General features: G+C 40.7%; 1 protein-coding gene and 1 long non-coding RNA gene across 2 annotated transcripts; one reads left to right on the forward strand and one right to left on the reverse strand.

The window, feature by feature from the left end:
* Positions 1 to 1,206: 1,206 nt before the first annotated feature.
* LOC112868598 (procathepsin L) lies at positions 1,207 to 6,169 on the reverse strand. Its single transcript, XM_025931572.2, has 8 exons — positions 5,941 to 6,169; positions 4,818 to 4,954; positions 4,395 to 4,517; positions 4,144 to 4,290; positions 3,742 to 3,966; positions 3,129 to 3,294; positions 2,358 to 2,472; positions 1,207 to 1,602 (listed from the first exon to the last, which is right to left on the reverse strand). The coding sequence occupies exons 2-8, from the start codon at positions 4,941 to 4,943 to the stop codon at positions 1,503 to 1,505; spliced, it is 1,002 nt and encodes a 333-aa protein (XP_025787357.1). The 5' UTR covers positions 4,944 to 4,954; positions 5,941 to 6,169; the 3' UTR covers positions 1,207 to 1,502.
* Positions 6,158 to 20,990, forward strand: LOC147574798 (uncharacterized). The gene is made up of 2 exons (XR_015243515.1): positions 6,158 to 6,373; positions 15,686 to 20,990. It is a non-coding gene; the product is annotated as an uncharacterized LOC147574798 (long non-coding RNA).
* The last annotated feature ends 649 nt before the right edge of the window (positions 20,991 to 21,639 follow it).

Here is a 21,639-nt window from a genome sequence, read left to right on the forward strand (position 1 = left end):
CTGAAGTCGGACGCTTAACCGACTGCGCCACCCAGGCGCCCCGAAGGAATCCTTTCTTAGAGAAAACTCAGATTGAATATGGTACATTATATTGATGTATGGACAAAAATTATTGAAGGTTTTGTGGGCTATAAGGTTCCAGTTGTCTTCGGTCTCTCATTCCCTTCATAATTGACTATGGCTATATTAAATATTTCACCAGCTTAGTCCTTGTGTTTTCTTATTGATTGGGAGCATGAGATTTTTAAACACACATACACCTGCTTCTTTGGCCTGCAGAATGTAGGTATATTTTCACAATTTTCCCCCTACTAATAAAAATACATGTCTTCCGTGGAACAGGTTAAAGAAAATAATCATCCATAACCCACTCAAAAGTTTGGCATATTTTCTTTCCACCTTTTAAATATACAAATATATTGTCTTATTTGTATTTACTACCTGTGCAACCATATGCTTAGGCTGCTTTTTCCCTTCCAAGTTTAGTTTTAATTCAGAGATTACGTAGCTAGCTAAGCCCCCAATTTTGACCCAGTGATCTTCCTAGGCCAGAAGCCTATTTTTGTAGTCCACACTCATCTCTTGTGGATCTTTAACACATTTTTCCAGTTACTATCAAACATGAGAGACTTGTTCATCATAGACATTAAATATACTTTTGCTAACACTAGGCAACAAATGAGGTTTTTCCTAGAAGAGTTATGTGAAAGCCATCAGAGACTTGGCAGAACAAAGATAAAACAGACTTGGGAATCCAGAATCTGGTCCTTATTCAACTGCAAAGTAGTCACATGGTCTTTACCAGCAATTCAAGGAGATGCTTCAGTAACTGGCTCTGAGACTTTTTTCCCATAACCTTACTAGGTTTTAACCATCTTGAGTCAAAGGAAGAGGATCTCCTTTTCTAGTGTCTAAAACCTAAGATCTTAATGTCTTCTCACTTTCCTAAAGAGTGAATTGTTAAATTATTAAAACAATTTACCTTTGCCCTTCCAGATTGTTATGTTTTGCTAGATTCAGGGTTGGGTCAACACAGCCAATAGGCAGCTGACATAAAATCTGCATATTTGTTAATTAGAAAATCTTGAGAACCACCCAGCGTCCTTCTAATACACCACTGGCATATCCAGTTATATCTTTATAGCCCAATTAGATTTTATAACTACACAAAAAGTTAATGCATTGAAAACAGAGAAGTTCCACCTCTACATGTTGAGTTAAAATTTATTTTAAAAGGTAAAGTTTTATATATCCTTTGAAAAAATTAAAATTCAAAAGTCTTAGAATTAAGTAATGAGTCTTCAACATTATAAAGCTATTTATAACAGCAATTAAGGTAGTGGTAAAGTTTTACCCTTATAAAAATGTCACAGAATTCAAATCACAACTTGGATCTTCACTGATTCAAGTGTCTTATCTTACATAAGGGTTTGGTCAGTTTTAAGATAAAAATTCCTCCAGATACGCTGTCCTTAAGTCCTCTAATATCCCCATCCACCAGCTTACACAGTGGGATAGCTGGCTGCCGTAGCAATTCCACAGTGGTTGTTCTGGTCTTTGGCCATTTTTACATAGCCACTCCAGCCCCATTCTGGACCCCAACTGAAAAAAGAAGATGTTTTTTGTTTTATACAAAGTATCAAGTACATATTAGCTTCATTAGTAATAGCTAATACTTAAAATAGGGCTTTCCACATATCAGGTGCTATCAAGCACTATTCTAAGTGCTATTACATATATTGGTAAGTATATCAATTCCCACAGGTCCGTAACTTTTTAAGATAGGAAACTGAGGCAGGGCTAGGATTCCAATGTAGCAGTTTGTTTCTGCAAGCTATCTTATACCCCCTCTCAAAGAACTTTAGCAGTGAAAACGGATCCAGAGGACCTCAAAGCCTCTGGGAATTGGGAAATAGAATAAAATGGCAGGGCAACAAATGGTAACAGGAAGGACATACAGAGCCCACTGGACTCTTAGAAAATCCTTCAGAGTTAAAAGAGTCAGCAGTTGTTTCTGCTCAGTATACCTTGTTGAAAAACTGGACACAAAAAAGGAAACCAGCCCTTAACCTTACAGGTGCAAAATCCTTTATCTAAACTCTTGGGGCCAGATGTGTTTCTGAATAAAGTTTTCAAAATTTGGAAATGCAATGTTATAAATATGTAATAATAAGTCCAACAAGCTTGCTACAGAATCCTGTAATCAAACATCAGTACATTTTACCCTTATAAAAAATGTCAAGAGTGTTCACTCTAAGTTCTGGGATTTCAAAATGAGTTTTGGATTTGAAATCAAATACTGATTCCAAACAAGCACTCCCTTTTCAATTTAATATATAACATTTGGAGTTTTATACCTGTTCTTGACAATCCAAAATTTTTTACTTGAATCCGTTTCTTCAAAGCCATAGCCAACTACAAGAACACCATGATCCAGGTTTTTGCTGCTGCAGTCTGGATCATAATAAATGCCTATAGGAGTAAAATTTGGGGTGAGAAGCTTCAATTGACACATGACTGTAACTTACCCTATCTACCACGGTTAAGAGACATCTCAAAATTCAATGAAATGCCATTAGCAAATTACATATAAAGCTTAAATATTTACCAAAAATAGTTATGGTAACTAATAAACTCAACTCACTAGAAATCAACAAAATTCCACTAAACCCAAAATATTTTCTATTCGAAAAGGATTTCCAATAATAAGATCTAGTTATCAAGGCTAAGACGATTTAGCTACTTCTACTAATATTACTTAGCATAATCCTTTCTACTTCTAAAATGCCAACTAAGGAAAGAGCACACTATAAAATAACACTTGAGCCACAGGGTTCTTTACAGTTCAATAGTAAACATTATTTGGAAAAAAGGTCCAACAACTGGAGAATACTTACATCAATTATTTGTATTTAAAGAATTACACAGCCATTTAAAAATACTTAAGGAGAGCTTGTCATGAGAAAATGTCTAAAATATGTCAAATGGAAACATCACTATATTAAATGCACACACTCAAAATTCTACAGTCTTGGAAAGCAGGACTCCAAACCTAACACCAAACAATTATGGTGTTGTTTTCCAATTTTGCCTGCCTGAACTTCTATAATAAAAATACAAACACCTACCTGATTTATAGAACTGGAACGACTGATGGCCTGCATCAATAGCAACAGAGATGGGCCCCACAGTTGCCACTGCCTTCATCAGGGCCTTCTCCCGCTGAGGGATGTCCACAAAGCCGGTGTCATTGGCAGCAGAACACTCAGGCTTGTAGTTACAGGGCTCTGAGTCCTTTTAAAGGTAAATGGGAAAGAAACTTGATCACTACCATCCACACCTCCAGTTCTAGGACCTCAAGACTCAGCAGTTTGCAGCTTAATGATTTCCAAGTCAGCTTTGTTGTGAGTTAATAGCCAAATGTTTCTGATTTGAAATTGAAAACTTAGCAGATGTTATCTTCAGTGAAACCCCTTAGGCCTACTTGTCCATAAGAAATTTTTCACTATGCAGAAATTATGTGCAGAATGGTGTATAAAAAGCCTCCAAGTTACACAGAATTAAGGACAGCTGTGTGCTAACCATCTAATCAGAGAACCTGTGCTAAGGCTGATAATTTATAGTGACAGTTCTGTCAGTTTGCATCTAAAATGTGAATGCTGAGTAAAGTGTCTGTTATCTTTGAAAATGTTCAGCTTTCAAAAGCTGAGCTGGAATAACAAGATAAGGAGCTCCATTTACCCTTCCAAGATACGGATAAGACTCCTCTGTGTCCAGGCCTCCATTTTCCTTAACATACTGGAAGGCATTATCCATTAGGCCACCATTGCAGCCCTCATTGCCTTGAGGCTGAGAGCAGTCCACCAGGTTCTGCTCACTCAATGAAACAAGTTGGCCAGTTTTCCGGAACATCTGTCCTTCAAGAGCACCAGTTGCACTAAAAGCCCAACAAGAACCACACTGACCCTGAAAATAAAAAAGTTATCAGTTTATAAGATAAATACAAAGATTCACAATAACCCATATACCCGAATATTCTTAAAACAAAACAAAACAAAACAAACTCCACTGTCTACCAAAGCAAGGACACTAATTCCTTTTTGGCTTTATTCTTGGAAGGAGATCCGCTAAATATTATCATACCTGATTCTTCACAGGAGTTACATAGCCTTTCTCTCTCCAATCCACAGATTTGGGGATCTCAGCAAATACAGGTTCTTGGAACACTTTCCCTTTCTTGTGCTTCTGGTTTTGAAAACCATTCATCAGCTGCTTGAATTCTTCATTGGTCTTTAAGGAAAAGTAAGTAAAATGTTGAAAAGGCAAGAGGTTATTTTGCTAAAGTACAGAGGACAGGAAGCACAAAAAGCACAGCAATCCACGCTGACACTCACCATGTCACCAAAAGCATTCATTGCCATTGTGAAGCCATGTTTCCCTTGGCTATATTCTCGGTTATGCAGTTCAATCATTTTTATATTCTTCTCCCACACTGCTCTCCTCCATCCTTCTTCATTCTAGAGGCAAATATATAACTTACCATCTTTATTCCTACTTAAAACCAGCCCATCTTCACCTAGTGGATTTGCAGACAGGGAAAAAAACCATGGCCCAGGATGGCTTATATTTCTGGGAGCTGTTCTCTAGCAACAACACAACAGGAATTATGCCCCATATTGTGCTCAATAATGGGTGCGATGAAGTTATTGCCTTGGTGAAAGCTGACTTCTACATGCTACTCTCTGGCTATAAACTCCCAATGGCAAGGGACTCTTTCTCTTTGGGGGCCCCTTTGGACAGTTTCATATGTTACCTACCATGCCATATAATCTCTTGTGTGTTGCCTTCCATTGGTACCATTGTGCATTTAAACTTTGATCGAATTTTGAAGCAGCTGAGGCTATTCCCAAGCAAAGGGCAGTCAGGAAGAGTGAAGAATTCATGTTTCAAAAACCTAGAAAGGAAAATGAAATCAGTATTTGATGAGACCAATCCTTTAAAAAAGCCATCCTATTTTCTCCTGAGATGTTGTAGAGTAAAAACATTTAAAGTACCTTCGCAAATATTTACAGATCCCTGGAAGAAGGCTAAGGATGTGGGTGGAGAAAAACAGGCCAAGGACTTGGAGGTATATGATTCAGCCATCAAAATTAAAAACAGGCTGACAAGTGCTATAGGAATTGAAACAGACTTCATTGTAATAGTGCAATGATAATTTAGGTTTTGATCAGAGTTTCAGAATCTTAAGGCAACTAAGAAGCTGTTGGTCCAAGTTCTTTACTGAAAATACCGAGGTGACCCAGGAAATCTTATTTATCAGAACACCTGATCCCAAGTAGGGACAGGGATCCCCAGGGGTTAGGTAGCCACCTCACATCTTTCTTTTGACAAATATACAGCAAGGGGTGAGACATGCTTCTTGCATTGAAAGCTTTCTGAAAGACCTTCCCAGAAGGTGGGCAGGATTGCACCCAGTGCTCTGCTGTCCCCACATTTGGTCTCTGCCGCCAGCACCGCCATTAACTACCCCCAAACTGAGGAAGAAATCACGAGGCAAGAGGGCGTCCAGAGCCCCAGTTCCCGACCGGGACAGGGCCACGCTCTCCCGGAGTTCAGAGCACCTTCTCGGGCCTGGCCCAGAGGGACACTGCAGGCGGGGCCAGGCCGGAGGCTCTCCGCCCCGCTCGCCTCCCTCAGCTTCCAGACGATGTTCACAGACCGAGGTACAGGGAGCGCCGGGCCCCACAGCCCTTGCGGAGGTCAGCCTGCCCTGTACCTCCTGGCCAGGCCCAGTCCCGTGGGGCCCCGGCTGCCAGACCTGTGCCCGCCACGGCCCTGAGACGGACCGACTCCTGCACAGCCTAGGACCTCCCCGTGGTCTCAGTGTCGCCCTGGGTTCCCCGAACCGCCCTGCCCCCACTTCCCATCTTCAAGGCTTACAGGATCCAGGCAGCGTCGGCTCAGCCTCACCAACTCCAGGCAAGTAGATGTTTTTATTCCCGCGGGTCGCGCCCCACACTTGCCCGTGCCCTGGGGTGAATCCCCTCCTCCAGTACCGGTCCCCAGACCAAGAAGTTGACCTACGGCGTCCACAGCTGCGCAGGCGCACTCCACAGACACACACACACAACCCTTGCCAGATCGCCGAGGCCGGGGATTGTGGCCCAGCTGCTCCTGACTCAGCCTTTAAGGCCTCGGGAATTCTGCACGCCTGGCCCGCCCTTACGGTCTGCTCGCGCCGCGATTGGCTGCACCGGCCTGTGGGCGGGGCCTCCAGGCTTGGGACTCCCAGCGCGTGACGCGGCTCAGTCTCAACTTGTCCCAGGACTGCTGGGCCTTGCTTCTGTGCGCTCCGGACATCGCTGAGGAGGGGGTGAGGCACCTCACTGGGGACCCGGATCAACTTACTACCCCGAATTCATGAGATCGGCGGGTGGTCGTACTGGAGCCCCTAGCGCGTCGCTTTGCGGGTCCTTAGGTGCTGAAGTTTTTGGTTAAAATCTCCCGGAGGACTGAGAACGGTATATTCTAGTCCAGTGGTTCCTGTTCATTCCAAGCAAAAATGGGGCGGGTGGAGGATGCAGAACCCACAGACAGATTTGTTATCAGTGTTTCAGGATGGGATGCCTCTGGGTTTTGGAAGAATCTGGAGCGGACTGGAAATCCCCAAAATATGGGACGCAATGGGCAAGACCTAGTCCTTGGAAGGAAAGGGGATGGACTGGATGGGTGTACAGAGGTATGGCCATTTCGTAATGCTTCTCTTCTGTTCCCCGCCCCCTCCCTTACCTCTCGAGCCATTCACAAAACCAATAGAAAGGAATTACTTACAGGAAAAAAAAAATGGTTTCATAAAAAGGGGAAAAGTGGTTGAGAAGGGTGGAAACTAATTTACTTAAACTCTGCATTAGAGATTGATTGTTAGGTCTTACTCAGTATCCAAAGTGCTTCTCTTGAGATATAAGGAATATACATACTTTAATAACACTTAACGTGGTTATGCACTTTGAAGAAGTGTTTCCGTTGGAGAACAAATAGATATAAATATATTTGTGTGTGTGTGTGTGTGTGTATGTGTGTGTTTATATACAGACTCTTGAACACCATGGTTGTTAGGGGCAACAACTCCCCTTGCAGATGAAAATCTGCATTATAACTTTTCAACAGCCAAAACCTTAGCTACTAATTAGCTGCCGGTTACCAGAAGCCTTACCAATATTATGAAAGTTGACTAACACATATATTGTATGTTGTATATGTTATATATTATGTATTCTTATAGTAAGCTAGAAAAAAGAAAATGTTACTAAGAAAATCACAAGGAAGAGAAAATACATTTATAGTACTATAATGTATTAATCAAAAGAAATTTGGGTGTAAGTGAACACATTTCAAACCCTGTCAAGGGTTAACTCTATATAGAGATTTAAGGAAATCAGAAATGTTTCTAAAAGTTTCTTTTTTAATTGCAGAAGGAGCATATTTATTGTAGAAAATATATTAAATTTTTTTTAAAATTTTTATTTATTTTTAGAGCGTGAGCAGGGGAGGGAGGAGCAAAGAGAAAGGGAGTCACAGAATCTGAAGCAGGCTCTACACTTTGAGCTGTCAGCACAGAGCCGGATGCGGGCCTTGATCTCACAGTGAGATCGTGACCTGAGCAGAAGTCAGACACTTAGCTGACTGAGCCACCCCAGTGCCCCAAGAAAACCTATTTTAGAAAATGAACACCCTTGTCCTTTTCCCCATAACTCCTTCCTCTCTCTCTCTCTCTCTTTCTATATCTATCTATCTAGATAGATATATATAGATATAGATAGATAGATATGTATATAGATAGATATAGATAGATATGTATATAGATGTATATAGATAGATCTATCTATAGATAGATACAGATCTATCTATACATCTATAGATCTATCTATATGTTTTATGGAGTCATAGTGCATGTCGATTTGTACTTAGTTAAAATTAAATTGATAACTTATATAGAAGCACAATCAGGCAAGTATTTCTAAAAGTCAACTTATTGAAGATTTCATTTTATATCCTTTGAAGTAGAATCATTTTCCTCTCACACACAGCTGGGAGTCCAAAGTTCTCATGTGGTTACAAAAGTGTATTGTATGTGGCTGAACTTTGATTTTGTTTTATGCTTAAAAAAAAAATTAATCATGGTGGTCAACACAAGCATCCACATGTGGAAGTAAAGGAAGACTACCCACATGATAACTTGCTACAAAAAGGAGACCATTCAAAAGAAGCCAGGGTGAGGAAAAGCTTTACAAGGACAAAACAGGGAGACTTCTGTAAGAGGAAGCTGGAGAAGGAATAACTAGAAATGGAACATCTTATGTGGTTGGTTTGGGGAGAATATTTGGATTTTTCTGGTTTGTCCTGGGTTGGAAGTGGAGGCAAAAATAGATTGATAGCCATTGAGCAAGTAAGGCCTGACTATTCCAAAATGGTTGCTGGAGAAGTTTCTTTTGTGGGTTAGAGTTCTTCATCATGTAAAGTTTGGCCTTTGTTTGCTTGTTTACACAGTCTATCACAAGAGATCTAAATTATTCTAACACGTGGGTTTTACAGTTGCCTTGGGGGTCACAGCTCCAAAGGATTGCACAGGTGGAAAAACCTGCTACTGCTTGACTTCCTCCTGCATCTTAGGCAATAGCCTGAATGGGAGGCTGCCTGGCAGGTGCTGCTCCAAAGAATGACATCACCTTTGTTTCTTGGAATGTGATACAACCTCACATTGTAGGGGAAATCGTCTCTCTAGCAAATATGCTCAAAACCTAAACTTAAATAAAAAATGTATATATTTAGGAGAAATATAGGAGAAAATCTTTTAAGCAAAAGAGTAGAAGATATTATTGCTCCAACTCATGACATCTACATATACATAATCTGTAAAATAAAGTATCGCAGGAATGTGTATTACTAACCATTGTGTTCTTTTTCTTCATATTCTATTTGCTATTCCTTTGCCAAATAACTTAGATGAGTACTAGTATTAAAATAGTTACATTTTAGTCAAGCAACCAAGACTTAGCTCTGCCTTTAATAAAATTCAGTTGGCAGAATTTTCCAATTCCTATTTAAAATTAAGTCTCTGTGAAAGTATATTCTCATGTGCATGTCCAGATTTCTTTTGCTCACTGGTAAAACAAGGTATAATTCTATACCTCATCTCTGGAAGTTTTAAACCATAGAGGAATAAATAAATCCAATGTGATGGTATTCAAGACCCTGAGGCCACTTAACACCTCTCCCCAAAATAACAACCTCTCCAATTTGTTTAAATTTCAATGAGCCAAGACTTACTTTTAAACACATTACATAACAGGCAACTGTTAATTTGTAAAGTGGTTTATTATAATTAATAATTTTATGGAAAAAAGCCTGTTTATGATTGGATGTTTATATGAAGCGACTTATGAAATTATTTTTTTGAGCTACTATAACCTTGCTTTTCCTATAGGGTTAAACAATCAGCCAATTTGTTAAATAAATCAATAACAAGAATTAATTAAACTTTTAGTTGGTGCTCATTGTCTTCTCCTGGTGTAGTTTATGCATTTACTTAGATACATTCTACATGTAACTTCACTAACAGCTTTACTGAAACTCAGCCTTTCCATTTTAAAATCTGAGATTAACTACAGTAATCTTTTTTTAAGTTTATTTATTTATTTTGAGAGAGAACACACATGTGAGTGGGGGAGGGGGAGAGAGAGAGAGAGAGAGAGAGAGAGAGAGAGAGAGAGAGAGAGAGAGAATCCTAAGCAGGCTCCACTCTTGGCATGCAGCCTGTCACGGGGCTTGATCTCATGAACCTTAAGATCATGACATGAGCAGAAGCCAAGAATCAGACGCTTAACTGATTGAGCCACCCAGGTTCCCCTAACTACAGTAATCTTGATTTTACAACATATGAGCATAGCCTACTATCATTTAAATAACATGGCGAAACTTCTTGGTCCAGTAGGTACCAAAAGAGCTGACTTGTGGGATTTTCCCTATCGCCAAAACTATAATCCACAAACTCTCCTTTGGCTCCCAGAGGATCTCTTCCTCAAATCTGAAGAGTCTTTTCATGAAACAAGATGTATTAGTTTCTTACAGCTTCTGTAACAAATTCCCACAAACTTCGTGGCTTAAAACAATAGGAATTTGTTCTCTCATAGTTAGTGGAGGGCAGAAGTCCAAAATCAGTATCACTTGGACTGAAAACCAGGTATCATAGAGCTGTGCTTCCTCTTGAGCCTCTAGGGGAAAACGTGTTCTTCTCTTCCAGCTTTTGGTGGCTTTAGTCACTCCTTGGTTTGTGGCACATCACCCCAATCTCTGCCTCTGTGGTCACATTGCTTTCTCCTCTTTTGTCTGTGTCAAATTTCCCTCCCCTTCCCTCTTATAAGAACCCTTGTGATTACATTTAGAGCTCATCCAGATAATCCAGGATATCCCTCCCCAAATCCTTAATCACATTTGCAAACTCTTTTCCATGTGAGGTAGCATTGATGGGTTCCAAGAATTATGATCTGATGTCTTTGGGGGACCATTATTTAGTCATTGCAACATGGCATAAATAAAAACTAATTTCTTGGGGTGCTTGGTGGCTCAGTTGCCACATCAGTTGAGCGTTCAGCTTTTGATTTTGGCTCAAGTCATGATACCAGAGTTGTGGGATCAAGCCCCACTTTTTAGGCTCTGTGCTGAGAATGAAGACTGCTTAAGATTCTCTCTCTCTCCCTTTGCCCCTCTCCCCAGCTTGTGCTGTCTCTCTAAAAATAAATAAATAAGTACATACATACATACATACTAATTTTCTTGACAAGGCTGATCACAACTTGTGTTTAACATCTTTAGGCTTACTTGACTAGGACAACCAGGCCCTAAACTCTATGCGAACTTCCCACTCTGTAACTTTGCTGATGTCCCTGACTACAGACATTTCCTGCCTTGACTGTTAGTGCAATCAATGTTTGACATAGCTTTTTGAATTTCAAGACTCCCACACAGTTTTTATTACCTCTTCCTCGCCCCATCCCTCCTTACTCGTTCCACAGCCACCCATCATTTCAGGGTCTCTGCATATAAAAGCATTGGTTATCCATCCCTTCCTGAAGACATTTCTGGTTTTAGACTTTGAGCATATTCCTATGGCAATTGTCCCCATTAATAAAGTGTTTCCTTACAAATGTACATTCTTGCATTTTTCCCCCTGACACCCTACATCATTATGGTAAGTGGTCAAGACAGAAAAGACCTCTGTACTGTTAAGAGTCAGCTTGCACATGCATGTGCCAGGGGTTTGTTCCACAGGAAAAGCATCTTCATATGAGAAGACTCATTACTCCTGGAAATTAAAGCATTATTAGAAAGGATTCTTGCGATGATGATGATTGTGATGATGATAATGATGATGGTAACCACAATGAGGATACTAACAGCTAGATAACACTTAGGTGCCAGGCATCATACTGAGCATCTTCTAGCTTCTCCATCATTTACTCATCACAACAACCCTGTTATAGCAGTTCTCAAACTTGAGAGACCATCTAAATTACCTGGGGGCTTGTGAGAACTGATTGGTGACCTCCAACCCCCGAGTTTCTGATGCAGTGAGTCTGCAGTGGGGTTTGAGAATTTGCTTTTCTAACAAGTTCCCAAGCAATGCTGATGCTACTGGTTAGGGGACCCACTCTGAGAACCCCTGCCTGAGGAGATAGGTGCTATTGTACACCCCATTTTATAGATGGGGATGGTCATGGCAGGGGGTATACAAAATCAAGGGTGGCGTGGGTTCCTCTCTGGAGTGAAGAAAGAACTTAAATGTACTTTAGGTCACCAGGGCTTAGAAAAGGAAGCTGGGCTTTGGGGACTTTGCCCTCCTCCCCAAGCCCCAGTCCCCATTACCTATTTGGCAAACTGGACTCTGGGTTCCAGACGCAGCAAGAGAAATGAAATGTGCACACCAAGGCCATAGCGAGATACAGTGCTAAAGCTCCCCAGGGCCAGGCTCTCCACTTGGACTTCAATGTAGGCTTACCTTGCATCAGGCTGAGAGGAGGGGAGACAGGTGAGCCATGCAGAAGGCATTGCTGCCCTTATTGGTCTGGGCCCCCACATCTTCCTGCTCCACCAACTTCCAGGAAGGTGTTTTGCCCTGTGCCTCCTAGGTGTTTCCTTGCTTCATCATTTCTTGGAGACAAAACTGTACCTTAGCTATGGTCAATTCATTATCAGATTTTAAGCCTACCTCTGATGACAATGCTGATGACTCATGGTTTTGGGAAGCTCAGGTATTAAAAAAGTGAGGTTCATTCATTCACCAATCCTAAAAACACATACATAAAGCTTTCCTTAAAAAGGATTTGAGACCATAAAAAGGAAATAAAACTATACAATCAAGCATCCTCAATTCCCTATATGATCCTGTCAAAAACCAAAACCCAAAACCAGAGCTTTGGTAATTTTGCTGAGTCACTGACTCCACTCTGGTGGTTTATGTTTGTTTTCTCTTTTGGCTTGTGTTCCCTCTCTGCCCTTGCTCATCAACCCAATGGTTGCTGCCTCCCTATCTTGATTTCATTGTCCTCAAAGCAGACCTATAACTGTGGTCTCAAGTACATCTAAACTTTATCCTCAAATCCATAGCATCCACCGAAGAACCCAGATTTCATTTTTGAGAACTAACTTACCCTTTGAATAAGGAATCTGATTTTTCTTCAAGATTGCTGCTAACATGGTCAGATGAAATAGCATGTAAGAGTTCAGTATAGAATAGATGGTTCAGATTCAACAAAGCACTACTACTTCTTTTTTTAAAAATTATTTATTTCGAGAGAGAGCAAGCGAGCACAAGCAGGGGAGGGGCAGAGAGAGAGTGAGAGAGAGAGAATCCTAAGCCAGCTCCAAGCTGTCAGCACAGAGCCCAACATGAGGCTCGATCCCATGAACTGTGAGATCATGTACTGAGCCAAAATCAAGAGCCAGATGCTCAAACGACTGAGCCACCCAGGCACACTAACAACTACTTATGCTATGTTATGTTATGTTATGTTATGTTATGTTATGTTATGTTATGTTATGTTATGTTATGTTGTTATTTTATTTTCTTTATTTTCTTTTATTATTATTTTTACAACTACTCCTTTTAAATGCATTTTATTATTAATAGAATCCTGTGCCCAGATGGTGTTCTTCCACTCTAGGAGGATAAATCAGGCACATTGCAGAATGCACAAGTCCCCTCAGGTTGTAGCTCCCATGCACTTTGAATTAGTAAGGCTTGGAGTCTGGTGTCCTGACTGATTGAATGTTTCCTTGCCCATCATCCCAGGTTTCTCATCCAGGGAGCAAGATCACACAAGGTGGCCATTCCAAAGCTAATTAGCATCTACATTGTGGATATGGCATGTGTGTCTTATAAATCCACTCACTCCTTTTCACAGTACCCTACCCCTCGCATATGCCTAGTTTGTACATTTCCATGGGCTCAGTGTAGAAGTGACACTTGATGTATCAAGTGATGGTTTGCATGACTGTGGAAAGTAAGTGGAATTTGACTGAAAAAATTTGGGAAGTGGTAAAAGAAGAGTTTTTCCTCCAAGTTCAAAGAGGGAAATGGAACTAAATGAAAATTTGAATGACATGAGAAAGTGTTTTAGTTATATCAGGAGGACAAGCAAAACTAAGTTACACGTCTTGTCTCCCCAACAAAAGTGTCTCAAGGGACAGAGACTTTGTTTTATAGTATTGATGTCCCCAGAGTGTGATAGATATCACTGCAAATGTAAATATCACTGCAAAATGGCAATTTGTGGGCCAAGAGAAGAATTGTTGCCAATTTGGCTTAGCTCCCTGGGGACTATCGCACTTGACCCAGAGTTTAGTGGGTCTCAGGTGTACTTAGGAAACTTCTCTTGCTCCCAGGACACAGAATCCTAGATCCTCCTCACTGTCCTTGAGATGCTTAGAAATGCCACAAGGAACTTAGAACTACCTCAATCCTTAGAGAGTTCCCAAGACAGAAACTGGCCATCAAAAGTCTCTTAAGGCCTGAACACTCCATCCTTAGGGTGGATTCTAGAACTCTGTTGGAGTCCACCAGGGTAGTGCAAGAGGTCCCTGTGGGTGACTTCTTGTGATGTAGCCAAGTGGCTGCCATGGCCTGCCTGATCCTGCGGAGTGGAGACCCTTTTCTGCTGTTTCTTTCTTTGGTGAAACCTAGTGGGACGCTGAGGAGAAAAATAAGTAGTTTGGGGTGCGTGAGAGAAATGGTAAAAATAAGCACGAAGGGAAGAATCATATTAATTAAGTGTTTATTGATTTCCAAGAATATGAGAATAATAATAAAGTCATTTGGTGTAATATTGTTGCATTTCCCCCTATTGAGAACTCAGAAGATCTAGACATTGCACTTAACAGGCAATGAAACCTTTCTGTAAGCACAATGGGGACTTGACATCTAAAAACGGATGATTTGGTCATTTTGCCCAGTTTATGAAAGGGGAGAAAGTTGGGGAGTTAACTGAATTTCATTTCTGTTTTGTCTTTTTGGATTTGGAGAAGCAATGAAAAACCATTAATGTTTTTTTCTTTAATATTTTGGTTGAGGTAGAGGAGAGAGCTGATAAATAAGGATGTTTGCTGGAAATACTAAACTTTAATAACTAAAAATAAAGAATATCCCAGAGCTTCTATTTTAAAACCTTTTGATGTTACAACCATATCTGTATTAAAACAGTCAATGGAAAAATGACAGACCAATAAAAGCAACAATTTCCAGTACTTCTGGACACAATTTACTACCTGATTGCCCTTTCTTTGTACTGCAGATAACTCCAATCTTATCTTTGATAGGCATAAACCTTGCACAAATAATTTACCCTCTCCAAGCCTTGGTTTCACCTATTATAAAATGTGGATAATACTAATGACATCATAAGGTTGTATTAAAAACTAAATGAGATAATATGAGTGTTGATATAAGCAGCCATTTATAGAATTTCTGCCTTACAAATTGCAGTATCTTTGAGAAGTAACATTCAATCCAATTGCAGCAAAAACTATTCTCATTGAGATATTGTATACTGATCGTGCTTATAGCTTTGGCCATTCTTACATATCTAGAATCCTCTTGTAAAGCATTAGAGAAGTTTGTAACTTGAGTCAGGGAATCATAAAACCATGGGAGTTGGCATCCTTCCTATTCTGGATGATCCTCTGTCAGATTTCTTCCATTTTTTACCTTATTGTCCTTGGAAGCTCTCCCCTCCAGGGATTCACTTGGACTTATGAATGCATTTGAAATCCTCTAAGAACAATGATAGAATTGTAAAATATATTTTATTTGAAGAAAAGTGGTAGGTGTGAGATGAAGGTCTTGAGGAATTGAGGCTCAGCATTGGCTGAGAGCGCCAGGCCTGAGCCAAGAGTGACATGAAAGACTGGCCCTTGCCCTTACTGCTAGCTCTCTAGCCAGGCCTGTGAGATTGGGTGTCCTCTCTATTTCTTCCTTTGCAAATGACCTGCACTCTCTTCCTCCTAGGGTACTGTATAAGGTGTTGGAATGGGAAAGGCAGGGGAGCTTGGGATGACAGTACAATGGCTGGATTCAGGAAATGATGTTTTGCCATTCACTCTATGAATCTTTATGGAGTCCTTTTTATGTCAGGTCCTGTTCTGAGGAATCAAGGATGCACAAACACTGATATATTCCCTGTGATGGAGGAGCTTACATCCAATGAAGTAGTAGGTATGAAGCAAATATTCCTGTTGGATAATATGTGGACTTGTGCTTTCTTTCTTTGCCATTGACCTAAAAGTCTTGGCAGTTTCTCATTTTGTGGGACCCCAAGTAGTGAGGTTCCCATGTAATCATCCCATCCTCTTGATAGAGGGAGACTAAGAAAATATAGCAGCCTCCTCTTCTCCAGATCTCATCAGGAAAAAGAGGAGTTCTGAACAACATGAAATAAAAGACATTGCAACCAAGGCTACATAGTGCCCCCTATCATGGATCAGATGTGTCTGGTTGATTCAGGCATTTCTGCCCTAACCATAGGATCCATTGTTTGTCACCTGGTTTAGCTCTAGCTCATTTGACTGTGACCTGCTGCCTGGTCTCAGTTTTGAAGGAATCACCTCATTGCACCATTGATCCTAAGGCTGCCCTCCCAAAAAGTCCCTCTGGTGATCTCACTATTAACCTTTGTAGGTCCTCCTGTGTACACAGAGAAAACAAGAGCTGATATTCTGATCTGAGAGGACAGTCAGTCAGTAGCATTTGGTGCAGCCTTTGAAGTTTTAGCCAAAATACTGTCACTACCTTAGAGTTCTTTCTCAGGAGGCAAAATGTTCACCTGAACAGAATGGGCACAAAATCCATCTCCTGTCCACCACCAAAGCAATTGGCAAAATGTCTATGGCATCAAATAATACAAACTCTTCTATTTTAGATTTAATACTATAGCATAGATACCTTACCTTGATAACACATAGAGCATTCCAGTGTTCACCCATACTATAATGACCTAAACACTCTCCTTTTCTCTTATTTATGAGCATTTAGAATTTGTTTCTTTCATTTACAGACACTACTGCAATGAATATCCTTGCACATGTATCTGTATCGATGTGTGTAAATATTATAAAACTAACTTCTGGGGGCGCCTGTGTGACTCAGTCAGTTAAGTGTCTGACTCTTGATTTCGGCTCAGGTCTTGATCTCAGTATCATGAGATTGAACCCCAAGTAGGGCTCCAGGCTGGGCGTGGACCCTGCTTAAGATTCTCTCTCTCCCTCCCCTGCTTGCGTGGACATGTGCTCTCCCTCCCTCTTTCCCTCTCAAAAAAACAAACAAAAAAACCCCCAAAACCCCAAAAACCAAAAACTAACTTCTGAAAATGGAGCTACTTGCTGAAAAAAGTGATTCCAATGTGTATTCCCTCCTGTAGCAAATGAAAATTTCCATTTCCTCAGAATTTGTAAACCATCTCATTTATAAGCAAAATGTCATCTAATTGCTGTTTTACAACATTGAGAACTCAATGTGCAGAGACTTTACATACACAGTTGGAAGTGATTTAATTTATTCCTCACAACAATCATGTGAGGTAAGAATTGCTAACCATTTTACAATTGAAAAACGAAATATGAGGGGTGCCTGGGTGGCTCAGCCAGTTAAGTGTCCCACTGTTGATTTCGGCTCAGGTCGTGGTATCATGGTGTGTGAGTTCGAGCCCCGTGTGGGGTTCTAGCTGATGGTGCAGTACATTCTTGGGATTCTCTCTCTGTGTCTCTCTGCCCCCCCCCAAAAATAAATAAATACACACTTAAAAACAAAAAACACCACAAAATGTGAGATAGCTGTGTGTCCTTAGGCAAATGATTCAAGCATTCTGTGCTTCCATTCCCATAATAGAAAAATGGAAGTGGTAACATTGTTTTTATCTATTACATGAATGTGATGGTCAGTTTTATGTGCCAATTTAGGCTCTAGTCCCCAGCTATTCAACTGAACACTAATCTAGATATTGCTATGCTGAAGAAAGTTCATATCAGTTGACTTTAAGTGAGGGAGATTACCCTAGATAGTCTGGTTGGTCCAGATGCAAGATCTTAAGAGCAGAGCTGAGTCCTTCTTAAGAAAAAAGATATCCCATCTGTGGACTTAGTTGTGCCTGAGAGTTCTAGCATGTTTTCCCTGATGGTCTGCCCCACAGATTTTGGACTTGCCTAACCAGCCCCATAATCACATGAACTAATTCCTTCCAATAAAACTTACTATATTTACCTCTTACTGGTTCTGCCTCTCTGGTTGGACACAATGATGGTGTGTTAAAAATGAAAAGTACTATATACCTGAAAGGTATTTTATGGGTACCTATGAATTGTGTGATGTCATGATACAATTACAGTTTAAATGTGCTAGGGGAGGATGGCAGGATAGAGATAAATCTGAAAAGACTGGGTGATGGGATGTGGTTCCACAACCAGCAGGATGTATCATTTTGAATAAGCGACATAATCTCTCTGCAGACCTTCATTTCCTCACTTATTTGATATAAAGGGAAGAAGTTATACCAGATGGTCTCTAAAGACTATTTCAAGGCAAAAAAGTCTAGAATTATGAGTTTGCTTTATATCCATAATTAGGCTTTAAAATATTTTTTTTATTGTCAGCTTTAAGATATCATTTATAAACAGTAAAATTTGTTAATTAAAAACATTTTTTAAAGTTTTTTTATTTTGAGAGAGACAGAGACGTGTGAGTGGGGGAAGGGCAGAGAGAGAGGGAGAGAGAGAGAATCCCAAGCAGGCTCTGCACTGTCAGCACATAGCCTGATGTGGGGCTTGAACCTTGAAATTGTGAGATCATGACCTGAGCCGAAACTGAGAGTTAGACACTCAACTGACTGAGCCACGCAGACACCCCAAATTTTGTCAATTTTAAGTGTACAGATGGACGACTTTTAACAAATGAACCCAGTAGTATAACCACCACATCATCCCACAAAGTTCCTTTCCTGCCCTTGCCATCCACCCCCTCCCCCAAGCTCGGTGCTTGGCATTCACTGCTTTCTGCCACTATAGCTTTGCCTTTATTGGAATTTCATATAAATGGACTCATACAGTCTGTATTCTTTTGTGTCTGGCTTTTTTCACTTAGCACAATGCTTTTGAGATTTATATCTTTGATTATCAGTGCATTTTGTTATAATTTCATATTGCTTATTTGTATTTTTTCTGAAAAAACTTTATGTCCTTTGCCCATTTTCTATTGGGTCATTGATCTTTTCCTTATAAATGTATAGAAGTATATTTTTAAAAACTCTGAATAATTTGGAAGTTTATTTTTTCTAAAACTGCTTGAGTGTTTTCTCCTACCAAATGGCCCACTTGAAACTGATGGCCACTGATGCTTGCCATTCTTTCTCTGTCTGCCCCCTGGAGGCGCTGTCTCCTTTCCACCTGCCAGCTTGCTGAGGACATGCAAAGGCTGGCCTGTTTCTCACAGTGCCCAGTGGGGAAGCGGGGTCTTGGGAGGAAAAGGAGAGCACAGAGCACCTGCTTATACCCCTGCTCCTTGGCATCCATCTTGGAGTGGGTGGTTCCTGGCTGCAGAGGGATAGCCCAGCCCTGCTTGTGGTCCCTGAACCTGTGCTCCCAGCCCTAGGACCAGAGACCCTGCATGACCAAAACCTGGATTTGTTTGAACTTGCAGCCAACCCTCCTTTTAGTCCTGTGCACTAGGATGTACCAAGGAGTGGGAGAGGGACTGTCCTCTTATCCCCTTCTGCTTCATTACCCACCACAAACACTCAGGAAACCTTCACAGGGCAGGGCATTCTCCCAAGTGGCCACTTCGAAATCCTTAGTGTAAAGGGAACCCTGTGCAGGTCTGTGGGGCTGGGAGAACAAAGGGTGATGGGAAATCCACTGGGATAGACAAGGTCACCTCCAGCCCCAGAGGCCACCTGGATGCCACCCCTATCTCTCCTCTTTCCCAGGTTGCCCCATCTTGTTGGGGTGCTGGGAAGAACCCACATCTCCCACGGCCCCACTCTGTGCAACTAGAAGAAGGGCAAGCCTTGATCAACTGCACTGGGACGGTTGTGTGCCCAGCTTCCCAGAGAGATCATGTAGCCCATAGGGGTTAGGGTCTGTTGGGTGACATTGTGTGGGTGACTTCTGTTGGGTGACTTCAGATACACTTCCTGGCAAGTGGGCTATCCTGTACCAGCCTCGGTGCCTAACCACCAAGCACTCAGTACCTGGGGAAAATGCATCTTGTTTTTCAAACATCCCATTGGACACCCACTAAGGGCACACAACCTGCTTGTCAATTAGGGTTACCCTGTTTACTCCCCTAGTAAGCTTTCAGTGAGCTTCTCAGATAGGCACTACTAGATTTTGTTCTTCAGCTTTTTTATTTTGTCTCTATCTAGCACAAGAGGATATACAAGCAGCAAGGATACTTTAAAATGAGAATGGTGACAATGGTGAAAAATAGTTTTGGTTCAACTCTAGTGCCTACTTTGTCTCTAATTAAAGCTATTAACTGAAAAAGTTTGTACAACAGTTCTCCTCTGATAATTTCAAGTGTGTTTGTGTTCCAGAGTCTTTTGTAGAGCTCTTTGAAATTCCCATGGCTTACCTACTGAATCTTCTTTGGAATCTTCAAATTCCCCAAATCTTTAGAGACTCGGTGGTCACTCACTGGCCAGAGGCATTGTAAAAGGATTCTGGAGATTTCAACTTTTCAGCAAAAGCCCTCCCGAATCTTTAGTCTGATTCTGGGATCCCCAAGGAGACTGGGAACCTTTCTCTGGATCTTTCCTGTGAAAGGACCATATGCTCCGTCCTCTGATGCAACACAAATAGCTACTGTGAAGCTCAGTGGTGAGTTTCAATGAGTTTATTCCACTATCTGTGGCCCAGGTAGGCTTGGACTTACAGGTATGTTTGTGTTATGTTTCATATTCAAATGCACAGTTCCAGCAGTATACTTTATAAATTGTACTCTTTGTCTTCCTTGTAATCTGTCAAGCACCAAGTATAGTGTCATCTCTGTGTGGATGCTCTACAAATGCTAATTGGTAGTGATCGGGATAATGATATTGACAAATGACTCCATGAAACTGATGAATCATTTGGTGGAAGAGGCCTGGTACAGCAGTTATGTAATGTTGCTTCACCAAACAGGTAATGTTTCATACCTCAGAGCAACACAAAACATTTTGCCTGCCAGTGTTACTATTTCTAGTCAGAGCCAAAAAGGCATTTTGGGAGAGAGAAGAACTTTTGAATTACATTGACCCTGTAAGCAGACCCTTAAAGAGATACCGCTGTTTCCTTTGGTGCAGGCTCGACCAAAACCTGGCTCCCACATGAGTTGGCAATCAAACAAAAAGATGAAGCAAGAAGTTTGAATCAGCTAATAAAAATAAATAAACTAATTCATATGAGTATTAGCACTTCAGTCTCTAGTCTACCATTCATTCCATCCAGTGTATTTTAAAAAAAAATTTTAATGTTTATTTATTTGTGTGAGAGAGAGACAGAGCATGAGTCAGGGAGGGACAGAGAGAGAGAGAGGGAGATACAGAATCTGAAGCAGGCTCCAGGCTCTGAGCTGTCAGCACAGAGCCCGATGTGGACCTCAAACTCACAGACTGTGAGATCATGACCTGAGCTTAAGTTGGAAGCTTAACCAACTGAGCCACCCAGGCGCCCCAAAAATTCTTTTAATTGGAATGTATCTATAAAAACATAGATAAATACTAAAGAAGCAAATTCCTAATACTTGCTTCCTGGCAAATTCATAATTAGTTTCAGTTAATCTTTTATGCGTGTAGGTGAGGCAAAAAAAAAAAAAAAAAGTACTCATGTTTTCTAAAAAATTAAGTTTTTTCTTAATTTTTGAACAAAAATTAAGTCATAACCTTAAATTAAAATGTAAAACAAAAAGTTTAGCTATATTAGAATTTTGAACATAAGGGATTTTTTTTTTTTTTTTTTTTTTTTTCCTACAGAAGCCAAAATCTAGTACTTAGATGTATTTCTTTGGACAATCAGGCTCATCATTTTAGATCAGGGGTTGCAAATTCCTGGCCAAATCTGGCT

The sequence above is a fragment of the Puma concolor genome, chromosome D4, assembly GCF_028749965.1.
Source record: "Puma concolor isolate L17-30 chromosome D4, mPumCon1.1.hap2, whole genome shotgun sequence".
NCBI classification, from domain to species: Eukaryota; Metazoa; Chordata; class Mammalia; order Carnivora; family Felidae; genus Puma; species Puma concolor.

Excerpts from the sequence above, each read along its gene's own strand:
- LOC112868598 (XM_025931572.2), bottom strand. The coding sequence starts at position 4,943 with ATGAATTCTTCACTCTTCCTGACTGCCCTTTGCTTGGGAATAGCCTCA. Across the intron at positions 4,291-4,394 it reads TGAATGCTTTTGGTGACATG|ACCAATGAAGAATTCAAGCA; the intron begins GTGAGTGTCAGC and ends TTTTCCTTAAAG. Across the intron at positions 3,295-3,741 it reads CTTATCCGTATCTTGGAAGG|GACTCAGAGCCCTGTAACTA; the intron begins GTAAATGGAGCT and ends TACCTTTAAAAG.